A 12,762-nucleotide genomic window follows, 5' to 3' on the forward strand; every position below is an offset into this window, starting at 1 on the left:
GCTGTGACAGTGTTAAGTTATGTCAGAACTTTGTGGCTCTGTAACGAAAACAATGGCGAAGTACGTCATTCCTCATCTTCCCCAATTAGCGGCACCATCGGTTTGGATAGTTTCCTTGTAACTGCATAACGTTTGGTGGTGCCGTTTGAGGATCGAGGCAGTTTCAGACTCATGATTCGACAGACAGACAACGCAACTAGACGGGAAAGAAGTAGTCTCCGAATCTCGAACACAGTATATAAATGTATTTATTTATTTATTTATTTCAGTACAACCATTTGCAATCAATTTACATTAAATTACCTATGTCACACAAAGCAAAGCAAAGATATCTCCGTACAGGCCGTGAAGGCCCTTTGCGGGGTGGAAGGTAAAGGCTTCCACTATCCGTAACCTCGGCACTTCATGTGGTAGAGTGGTTAGCTCTACGCCCGGCCGCCTTGCCCCCAGGAATTAACCTGGTACTCATTTTTAGTGTAGGCTGAGTGAACCTCAGAACCATGTGCACCTCTGGAAGTGGAAACCTCGTTTCTTAAATTTTACGACTTCCTGACAGGGTTTCGAACCCACGTCCTTCCGGGTGAACCGAGCACACCTCTACCGATTCGGCCTGGCAGTCCCTAATTATGTCATACAGGAATATAAAACATGACATTATGCTTCAAGGTACAATCAAAAACAGATAGAAGATTACATTCAGAGATCTCTCTAAATGATGACGTACTAGATGTTTCATGGCACCACGTACTGACAGTTGACGACATTGATATTTAAGTAAACAAATTTAACGAATATCTGACCGTGCTCTATGACCGACACGCCCAGCTGGAAACAGTTCAGTGAACACGAGCCCCAGCACCGTGGCTAAGTCTGGAGCTAAACGAGCCAATAGCAAGACGAGATGCCGCATACAGAAAGTCTGAACAACAACCGATGCAAGGGCTTCCCAGGCGGTAGGGAGATTTGTAACGGAGAAGAAGATGTGCGGAGAAGGTGAGAGGGTTAGTGCAGGAGAAAGGAAAACCATTCTCAAAACAGCCGACGGTGGGGACCAGCCCCTTTTCGTCTCCCGAATACAGAGGCGTAGAGCCACGGTAGAGACGTGTCCACTCCCTCCCCCTCTGCTCGGTTGGCCGGTCGGAGTGCAGAGCTGTCGAACCACGGACCAGCCGTGGCCACTTGTGGACCGAGACCCTCTCTGCATCCACCGATCACCGAGACAAGACAATTTTGACGCATTTAAACGGCTACGAAAGCAAGCAGCAACGCTAGAATCAGACATGTAGAGACCCTTTTAAAACAAAATACCAGACCAGCTTTGGCGTGCAAAGAACTAAGAAAAATGGCAATAGATAAACAAAGAGACGATCATCCTATGGACATATTCCTGGACTCACTCGATACATATTTTACCAGTCCTGAACAAACAACTGACAGAGAAAAGAAGCATAGAACACTACACAGCAATCACAACTCCCGGCTGTATCTGAAAGAGAAAAATTCTACTTCGTGTGGCACCCTCGCAAGTTAAACAAGCCGTATCTATATACATAGAACAAGAGTTTTGTCTGTATACTGTCAGAATTTTAAAAGGATTGTATTTCTGTATCGGTCGTGTCCACAGTAACAAGAAAATTCACTTTGTAATGTTCCGTCATGTCTGTCCGTCTGCCTGTACGGGCATCACGAGAAAATGGCTGAAGAGAATTTAAATTGATCGCCTCTGTGGTGTAGTGGTTAGTGTGATTAGTTGCCACCCATGAAAGCCCGGGTTCGATTCCCGGCTCTGCCACGAAATTTGAAAAGTGGTACCGTACGAGGGCTGGAACGAAGTCCACTCAGCCTCGGGAGGTCAACTGACTAGAGGTGGGTTCGATTCCCACCTCAGCCATCCTCGAAGTGGTTTTCCGTGGTTTCCCACTTCTCCTCCAGGCGAATGCCGGGATGGTACCTAACTTAAGGCCACGGCCGCTTCCTTCCCTCTTCCTTGTCTATCCCTTCCAATCTTCCCATCCCCCACAAGGCCTGTTCAGCATAGCAGGTGAGGCCGTCTGGGCGAGGTACTGGTCATCCTTCCCAGTTGTATTCCCCGACCCAGAGTCTGAAGCTCCAGGACACTACCCTTGATGCGGTAGAGGTAGGATCCCTCGCTGAGTCCGAGGGAAAAACCGAACCTGGAGGGTAAACAGAAGAAGAAGAAGAAGAATAAGACTTTAAACTGAAATAGACTAAGTTTTCTTAGAACACAACAGAAGGTGGTAAGCCAAAACTGTAAATCCACCAGCGTTCAAATATTTTTGTTATATTTTTTAACTTTACATAAGAATTCGTCAATCGCCATAAGGGCATCGTCACTCTAATTGTGTTCCGCGGGTGCTGTTTTTCAGTGTGCTAAATAAATAGAAGTCACTAGGGGCTGCAAATGAGTCTTCAGTTCGAGTTCACTATCATGAACTGTGTTCACTGAAGCGAGCCTCACTACACTCACTGGACCATTGTCGTGATGAAAGAGAAATCTATATACTCTTGTTTTTATATAATGCATTCACCAAGAGTGAACTAATAGGTTATATGTTGTGTAACACTGTCCCATGGCTGTGAGATACTGTTATAAAAACAAACAAACCAACCCATGGTGTAACAGTCCAGTTGGTACTTAGCCTGCCAAGACGACTGCTCGCTCAGCGAGATGGCCTGCAGATACTGGATTTCAAAGTGATCAGCGTGACAGTATTTTCAGCCTATTGCTTGACTGAGTACACTGCCTCTCATATCCGACAGCTCTTCATGTTGGTCTCACGAGGCTGAATAAACCCCATTTCAACCCTCAGTCTAGAATTCAAATCAGTGGGCTGGTCGGGATTCGAATTCAAGCTGTTCAGGTAAGAGGCAGGTACGCCACCCCTACCCGACGAGGCTGCCCGAAACACAGTGACAAATTATTGAAATGCCTTCAGTATCTCAAAATAATATAAATGTTGACTGCTCCACATTTCCAGAGACGAGGACATCCTAGAAACTACTGTTGCATGTTTTGAACATTAGTCACAAAATCGAATTAGAAGCAGAAAGATCGCCAGCAACCCTGAAGCTGCTTTTCCATGATTTCCCATTTTCACACAAATGCTGGGGCTGTACCTTAATTAAGGCCACGGTCGTTATCTTCCCAATCCTAGCCAAGGTACGAAATCGCGACAGGGAGGGTTTTCCCCCACCGATGATTTGTTCTCAAAGGTTCTTCCACACTAGAATTACCCGGGAGGGATTCTTGCATTATAAAATAATGAGGGAAAATGTAGAACACATACAGAAGTCGAATTAATGTTTTTTACTGTCCATAATTTCATAAAAACCCAAGCAATAATACACATAATATAAAAATTATAGAATAACTGCGAGACCTTGAGCAACAAAGCAACGTAGCGGTGGCAACTCCGCACCTGCAGTCTATTGTTCATGTTTTACTATGGCAAGTCCATCTAAAACCCGGACTTGAAGCCCTCTTCCCTTGTCTTCGCTCTAAGTACTGTAGCTCGAGCTTGTACCACGCCTGTACTTCTTGGAGAGGGTGTTTCCGATAGGTAGCCAATAGGACAAAGGAGTGTACAAACGGAATAACCTTCCCATGTGTATCATTCTTGTTATAACAACAGAATACTGGCCTTCGGTTCAGAGGATCCTGGGTTCGATTTCCGGTGGGGTCGAGGATTTTGACCTTCATTGGTTAATTCCAGTGGTTCGGGGGCTGGGTGTCTGTGCTGTCCCCAACATCTCTGCAACTCACACACCACACATAACACTATCCTCCACCGCAATAACACGCAGTTACCTACACATAGCAGATGCCGCCCACCCTCATTGGAGGATCTGCCTTACAAGGGATGCACCCGGTTAGAAATAGCCATACGAAATTATTATTAATCAAAAATATTTAAAATTTATTTTTCTCTGGGGGAGGGGGTAATTCACTAACTGGGGAATTATATACCCCGTACCCCTTCGGGTATTGCGTGAAATAAACACTAGTAGTTAAGCCCTCTGTCCTCCCACCCACCACCACCATATATTTCTGATTTCACATCCTTATTCTAGCCCTTTCCCACCCTCCCGTCGCCTTTGAAGTGTTAGTACAAGTGTGAAGCATGAGTTCTCCACCTAATCAATACTTTATTTTACATAGTGTCAATATTATTTACATAAAAAGACAGTACCGGTTTCGACCCGTAAATAGGTCATCTTCAGCTGCTAGAGAACCTACTTAATAGCGACTGTACAGACTACATACTACTAAAATTAAAATTAAACAAGGATGTCAATAAATAAACATGATACCACTATTCTAAAATGACTTAATGTTAAGATATATACATATGGTACAGTTTTTGGGTTAAGGGACTATTTTCAAAAATTACATTTACTGAGGTTGGAATTGGATACAGTTCTTAGAGTTTATCAAGAATCACTGACATTCAGGTGTCAAGTTATCTGTGTTAAATGCCACTATTATGTCCAACGGTTTATGAGATGTTTAAAGTGCATTGTTGTGCCGAAAATATACGAAGGCGTCGTGTTCCTTAGAATAAGAGGTTCATCAACTACTTCACGGACACATAGCTTATACTCAGTCTATATCATGTTTATTTATTGGCATCCTTGTTTAATTTTAATTTTAGTAGTATTTATTCTATACAGTCGCTATTAAATGAGACTATGGAGTGGGTATGTGGGAAACTGGGAGTGAAATTTCTAGAACCTAATGGGTGGGTAGGAGATAGGGATCTGCGCTCAGATGGCCTTCACTTAAACCGCAGTGGTACGTATAAGTTAGGAAATTTGTTTGGAAGGGTAATAGGGAGGTACATTCAGGGAAACAGGGTGGCCTAGGGAGCGGTGATAAGGGAACAGGGAACTGGAAATCAAGTAGGGATGACATAAAATTGTTAGTGTTGAACTGTAGAAGTATTGTAAAGAAAGGAATAGAATTGAGTAATTTAATAGATATACAGTATATATTTACCAGATATTGTAATGGGAGTTGAATCATGGCTGAGAAATGATATAATGGATGCAGAAATTTTCTCACGGTACTGGAGTGTGTATCGTAGAGATAGGATAGGAATGGTGGGAGGGGGAGTATTCATTCTGGTGAGAGAAGAATTTGTAACCTACGAAAAAGTTAAAGATGAGACACATGAAATTCTAGGTGTAAGGCTCATTTCTAAAGATAATAGGCAACTTGATATATTTGGAGTGTACAGACCGCGAAAGGGTAGCACTGACACGGATTCAGAATTATTTGACAAGATAATCAGCTATGTAGGAAACGACAAGGAAAGACATGTGATTGTAGCGGTAGATCTGAATTTACCAGATGTCAACTGGGAAGGAAATGCGAACGACAGGAAGCATGACCAACAAATGGCAAATAAGTTAATATGGGAAGGACAGCTTATTCAGAAAGTGATGGAACCAACCAGAGGGAAAAATATCCTGGATGTGGTACTGATAAAACCAGATGAGCTCTATAGAGAAACTGAAGTAATAGATGGTATTAGTGATCATGAAGCTGTTTTTGTCGTAGTTAAAAATAAATGTGATAGAAAGGAAGGTCTTAAAAGTAGGACTATTAGGCAGTATCATATGACTGATAAAGCAGGCATGAGGCAGTTTCTAAAAGGTAACTATGATCGGTGGAAAACGATAAATAAAAATGTAAACAGCCTCTGGGATAGGTTTAAAGAAATTGTTGAGGAATGCGAAAACAGGTCTGTACCTTTAAGGGAGGTAACGAATGGTAAAGACCCACCTTATTATAATAGAGAAATAAAGAGACTAAGAAGAAGGTGCAGACTGGAAAGAAATAGAGTTAGAAATGGCTGTAGATGTAAGGAGAAATTGAAGGAACTTACTAGAAAATTGAAACTAGCAAAGAAGGCAGCTAAGGATAACATGATGGCAAGCATAATTGGCAGTCATACAAATTTTAGTGAAAAATGGAAGGGTATGTATAGGTATTTTAAGGCAGAAACAGGTTCCAAGAAGGACATTCCAGGAATAATTAATGAACAAGGGGAGTGTGTATGTGAGGATCTTCAAAAGGCAGAAGTATTCAGTCAGTAGTATGTAAAGATTGTTGGTTACAAGGATAATGTCCAGGTAGAGGAGGAGACTAAGGCTAAAGAAGTATTAAAATTTACATATGATAACAATGACATTTACAATAAGATACAAAAGTTCAATAATAGAAAAGCGGCTGGAATTGATAAGATTTCTGGGGATATACTTAAGACAATGGGTTGGTATATAGTACCATATCTGAAATACTTATTTGATTATTGTTTGGTGTAAGGAGCTATACCAAATGAATGGAGAATTGCTATAGTAGCCCCTGTGTATAATGGAAAGGGAGATAGACATAAAGATGAAAATTACAGGCCAGTAAGTTTGACATGCGTTGCATGTAAGCTTTGGGAGGGGATTCTTTCTGATCATATTTGATATGTTTGCGAAATTAATAACTGGTTCGATAGAAGGCAGTTTGGGTTTAGGAAAGGTTATTCCACTGAAGCTCAACTTGTAGTATTCCAGCAAGATATAGCATATATCTTGGATTCAGGAGGTCAAATGGACTGTATCGCGTATGACCTGTCTAAAGCATTTGATAGGGTGGATCATAGGAAACTAGTGGCAAAAATGAGCGCAACTGGATTAGACAAAAGAGTGACTGAATGGGTTGCTATATTTTTAGAAAATAGAGAATTAGAGTAGGCGTAGCTTTATCTGACCCTGTAATAATTAAGAGGGGAATTCCTCAAGGCAGTATTATTGGACCTTTATGTTTTCTTATATATATAAATTATATGAGTAAAGGAGTGGAATCAGAGGTAAGGCTTTTTGCGGATGATGTTATTCTGTACAGAGTAATAAATAAGTTACAAGATTGTGAGCAACTGCAACGAGACCTCGAAAATGTTGTGAGATGGACAGCAGGCAATGGTATGTTGATAAACGGGGTTAAAAGTCAGGTTGTGAGTTTCACAAATAGGAAAAGTCCTCTCAGTTTTAATTACTGCGTTGATGGGGTGAAAGTTCCCTTTGGGGATCATTGTAATTATCTATTTGTTAATATAAGGAAAGATCTCATTGGGGTAATCACATAAATGGGATTGTAAATAAAGGGTACAGATCTCTGCACATGGTTATGATGGTGTTTAGGGGTTTTAGTAAGGATGTAAAGGAGATGGCATATAAGTCTCTCGTAAGACCCCAACTAGAGTATGGTTCCAGTGTATGGGACCCTCACCAGGATTACCTGATTCAAGAACTGGAAAAAATCCAAAGAAAAGCAGCTTGATTTGTTCTGGGTGATTTCCGACAAAAGAGTAGCGTTACAAAAATGTTGCAAAGGTTGGATTGGGAAGAATTGTGAGAAAGAAGGAGAGCTGCTCGACTAAGTGGTATGTTCCGTGCTGTGAGCGGAGAGATGGCGTGGAATGACATTAGTAGACGAATAAGTTTGAGTGGCGTTTATAAAAGTAGGAAAGATCACAATATGAAGATAAAGTTGGAATTCAAGAGGACAAACTGGGGCAAATATTCATTTATAGGAAGAGGAGTTGGGGATTGGAATAACTTACCAAGGGAGATGTTCAATAAATTTCCAATTTATTTGAAATCATTTAGGAAAAGGCTAGGAAAACAACAGATAGGGAATCTGCCACCTGGGCGACTGCCCTAAATGCAGATCAGTATTGATTGATTGATAAGTAGGTTCTCTAGCTGCTGAAGATGACCTATTTACGGGTCGAAACCGGTACTGTCTTTTTATGTAAATAATATTGACACTATGTAAAAAAGTATTGATTAGGTGGAGAACTCATCCTTCATACTTGTACTTGAACTATCAATACGGACCATGAAACTAATAGATTATAGTGTTAGTACAACGATAAACCACTAGGAAAAAAAAAGAAAGTCTGAAGACACTGTAACACAAATCGAATCTTACTTCCCACCAACTCCACCTGGCGTTACGGACTCAGTGCTCAACAATTTCTTGGCAATTTAAAATGACATGTCATCATCCTTGAAAACGTGATCATGTAGTGGGGCAGGATCAAAAGAATGTGTTGTTCACCTTATTTACCAAGGACTATGCGTCAGAATGATGCTTCCTTGGGCGTAACTCGGATTCTTGTTAGCTATTTAGCTTCATAAAAATTATATTCCGTATTAATACCGATATATAAGCAAACTGCTCTTTGTGCTGGGTGTACACGGGTAGCCTCGCTGAGTGATAGCGGGTGACGCACTTCACGACTACGACATTTGCACTACCTACGATGGTACACACCCGAATTCAACAGCAGTTATCTTTCTACAGAACTCTCGAGTAAGAAGTGGGCCTAGAAAGTAGAATGGTTTGAATAAATAAGAAGCGATGTTCCCTGTCTTGAACTTCAGAGCCTCTTCCGGATGTATGTAACTAAAGACAAATTATTTACAATGTCAATGTCTTAATGTGAATTCATAATGATGGCCGCTGATGAACACTGGAAATTGTAAAATAATGCGTTGACTTTAAAAAAACATACTATAGGAAGACAGCTTCTCTTGATTCTTTGACAGATATCGAATATTTTCAGAAAGAAGAAAGTAGGTAGGCGTGCAGAAAAATAATATGTTTGCAGGCGAATTTTTAACTCTTTCCCCTTACGGGAGTGAAAGCTGGCTGCAATCAGAATATTTTATTCATAAGTTAGAAATGACAGACATGAAAGTAGCGAGAATGATTGTTGGTACGAACAGGTGGGAACAATGACAGGAGGGTATTCGAAACAAGGATATAAAGGTTAAGTTAGGAATGAACTCGTTGGATGAAGCTGTACGCATAATTTCGGTGGTGGAGTCATGTGAGGCGAATGGAGGAGAATAGATTACCTAGGAGAGTAATGAACTCTGTTATGGAGGGTAGGAGAAGTAGAGGGAGACCAAGACGACGGCATAGCGCTGTTCTAGTCAGTCGCAGGTGTAGCATAACATAGCTTAACGAACCAAAAAGGCTTTTAGTTAATTACTTGCTTACAAAATAGATTTGTACTTTCATCTTGTGTAGTTGAACATATTAATTGCAATTCCTACAACTACGTTGGCAGTCCTTCATATTACCGGTACGTAAGTTATTTTTAAATTTCTATAATATTATTGACAACACAATATACTGTACACTAACTGAGCTTCCGTTAACATATTAACCGACTGAAGAGCAACTTATACACAGATTTTTAAACCTGAGAAGAACGGAGGACAACTTAAAATACCGTATAAGCAAAATTTCAAACAGGAAATAGCTTAGGCACCCATTTTTAACTCTATTCAGTACAGAAAAAGGAATGGATGATCTTTCGAAGATAGAGGTATCGTTAAAAGCCACGAAGTGCGTGAAAATGAAAGAATCCCCTGGTCTCACAAACCTAATAAGCTCGGCGTCGGATGAGAACACGAACCAACGGAAGTCAGATAGGACAGATAAAAAGAACCACTTTTCCCTTTGCGAAAATAAAATGATCATACATTTCTCTCTCGGTCATGGCCATCCATCAACGGCTGCTATTTTCACATGGTCACCAACCATAAGACATAGACTGCACGGTTCTTTTTCTTCTACCATATCCTCATTGGATGTCGGCTGTCATCAGTGCGATCTGGTTCTTGTTCTCAGCAACTCGGAAAATATTGGGAGTACTGAGCCCATACCATCCTCGTAGATTCCGTAGCCAAGATATTCTCCTTCTTCCCTTACTTCTCCTTCTTTCAATTTTAACTTGTAAGATAAGCTGAAGGAGTCTATATTTATCATTTCGAATGATATGCCAAAGTATTGAAGAATTTTTTAATGTTTTGCATGACCTCTAGCTCTTTGTTCAGGCGTTGGAGTACTTTAGTGTTACGTATTCTGTGCAGCCGTCGCTAGCATCACATCTCAAAAGATCGACGTTTTTTGGTGGTGTTCTCTGTTAAGGTCCAAGTTTCGGCACCATACAATAAGGCAGAAAATACATAATACCGAAGTAAACGGAGACGGAGATTGATTTTAAAGTCCCTGTGACAGAGAAGTTTGCTCATTCTCTTGAAAGCAGACCTTGCCTGTTCAATCCCGGAGCTAATTTCAACAGCATTGTTCCAGCTGTGATCAAGTGCGCTACCGAGATACTTAAAGCGTTGGACTTGCTCCAGTGATAAGCCAGCTACTGTCAAATGAACAGGTTGAATGGCATGTTTGCTTATGACCATTACTTTGGTCTTTTCCGTGTTTAAACGCAGACCTGCTGCAGCACTGTGTTCAACCACACAGGTTAGTAATGTCTGCAGATCTTCAGCGCTTGTTGGAAGTAGAACAGTATCATCTGCATATCGTCCGGCTCCATGGCTAAGTGGTTAGCGTGCTGGCCTTTGGCCACACGGGTCCCGGGTTTGATTCCCGTCAGGGTCGGAAATTTTCACCATGATTGGTTAAATTCGCTGGCACGGGGACTGGGTGTATGTGTCGTCTTCATTATCATTTCATCCTCATCACGACGCGCAGGTCGCCTACGGGAGAGGCGAAAATGTCCTCGGACACTCCCGGCACTAAAAGCCATACACCATTTCATGTCATCTGCATACCGGTATCGCTTTCAATAAAGAAAGAAGCCTATTGACCTCCAATGCAATATCCCTGCCAGTAAGAAAGTACAGTATTTCATTAAGAGCTTCATTTGGAGCATTGCGACCTATGGCTCTGAAACCTGGACTCTAATAAAGGCTGATAAGAAAAGAATAGATGCATTCAAAATGTGGTGCTGGTGTCGACTGTTACGAATACCCCAGACTCACAGGCTAACAAATGAAGAAGTTCTCAAGAGAGCTGAAGAAACCATCAGTCTAGAGAAAATGATCGCGAAAAGAAGATGTAGTTGGATAGGTCATTTACTCCAGCATTCATCATGGTGGAAAGACTAGAAGAGGACGGCTAATCCAGCAACTGGCTCAGGATAGAAGGTCGTTGGACGAGGACAGTCATGCTACCCACCAACCATCAGGTTGAGGAGAACGAGAGAGAGATCGCGGATTATTTATTCTGATCCCACTAACAACGGTTGCTAGGTAACATTGTCTGGCTATCCATCTAGCCTGAACACGTAACTTCCGTAACGCAAATTTTCAGATGAGCCCCAGCCATGACATATTTATGTCAAAAGTGAGAGGCCAGGTACAATTTAGTAGAAGCAACGCCAGACTTCAACTTCATTCACATACATACCAGTTAGTTTCTTAAGCTCGTCTAATTTCGGAAACTTTCAACACCGCTATACAGAACTAGTGAAAGTATGGTTTGTTGAGACATACACAGTACAATACTAATTGGATACTTCCTCCAAGGCATTTTCTAAATAGTCATTAACCATGCCCGTATTGCGAGCCTTCTTGCTTGACAAATCGTTGACCACTAGATGTGTGTTACCAGACAACAAAGCCTTCGCGAAACTTGAAAATTTTAGCTGTGTTGTCTTCGTTCACGCGGCATAAACCCAAAACCCGCAACTCTCCAACTGGTGACTGTGGAACATCTTGTGAAGGACTGTCCGCCAGAGAGTACCAGATCACGATGAGTACACAACTAGTTATGCAGCAATAATAACAACAGACATAACAATAGTGCCAATTTAATCGGACGGTTTTTTTTTTTGTACTTCGACTTCAAAAATAATCAATTGTTCTCTGCGAAACGTAAAGAATTTCACCTTATTTTCTTGACAATGCATAAACCCAAAAGCCTATATCATGTCTTTAAATACGGGCCGTGAAAGCATCAACGGCAACAAATCAATTGTTTTGTGTGTCCAACCCTTGTCCCGTTTCTCTACGGGATCAGGTATGGGGTGAAATGAATCTGTTGCGGCGGGTTTTCATGACCGGATGCCCCTCCTGACGTCAGCCTCATCAGACGAGTCAATGGAATGAAATGAATGACGTGATATATGATAGTAGGAAGGGAGGGGGTGAAACCCGGTGCCGCCACATAGCCTACTCCTGTCGAATAGCACAAAGGGGTCTGCTCAAGGCTTGACGTCCCCAACCGACGGATGAATCAGCATCAACAGCGTCATATGCCCTTACTCCATATGGGCACTGCGGAGAGTTTGGCAATTTAATCTGGGCTTTTGGCATGCAATCTAGTGATTAGAAATTGTATACAACCATCTCCCTTACCCTGCCGGCTAGCATTCTGATGGTGAAAATTTTATCGATCAACGGGAATCGAACCGGCTAACCATGGAGTCAAAATGTTTAGACTTCAACGCCTTAACAATGTGGCCACTAGGCGGGCTCCTTTAAACAATAATAATAATATTAATAATAATAATACTTGTTGTAAAGAAGGTAAGGTTTACAAGAACACAACTTATTTATTTGCTTCACACAGAAATTTACAGGAAATAAACATAAAATTGTCTTGAAGCAAAGTAGAAAATTAATCTTGAGAGAGTTTCTGTTTCTATACACTATGTACACTCTGAGGGTATTTACACTAGCTTCTATCTTGAAAAGATAGTTCGTAGGAATGTTCAGTTCGTGATAGTCGAAAACTATCAGTTTCACTAGCATAGATTAGCTAAGAGAGTTCCTTCTAACTTGAAGTGTCTGAGTTCATGAGCTTGCATAGAATGACAGCTAAGTTTACAATTAGAGAATCTAATGTGTGTGTCAGAGCCTGAGTGA

The 12,762-nt window shown here is 41.3% G+C and overlaps 1 protein-coding gene across 1 annotated transcript in view; it reads left to right on the forward strand.

The window, feature by feature from the left end:
• The first annotated feature begins 901 nt into the window (after positions 1 to 901).
• Positions 902 to 12,762, forward strand: part of LOC136872309 (uncharacterized) — a 56,074-nt gene continuing 44,213 nt past the window's right edge. Inside the window, exon 1 of the mRNA XM_068227424.1 lies at positions 902 to 993. Within this exon, the coding sequence (XP_068083525.1) occupies positions 902 to 993 (92 nt within the window). The remainder of the gene's footprint in view (positions 994 to 12,762) is intronic.

This window comes from Anabrus simplex, chromosome 4 (genome assembly GCF_040414725.1).
Source record: "Anabrus simplex isolate iqAnaSimp1 chromosome 4, ASM4041472v1, whole genome shotgun sequence".
Classification (NCBI taxonomy): domain Eukaryota; kingdom Metazoa; phylum Arthropoda; class Insecta; order Orthoptera; family Tettigoniidae; genus Anabrus; species Anabrus simplex.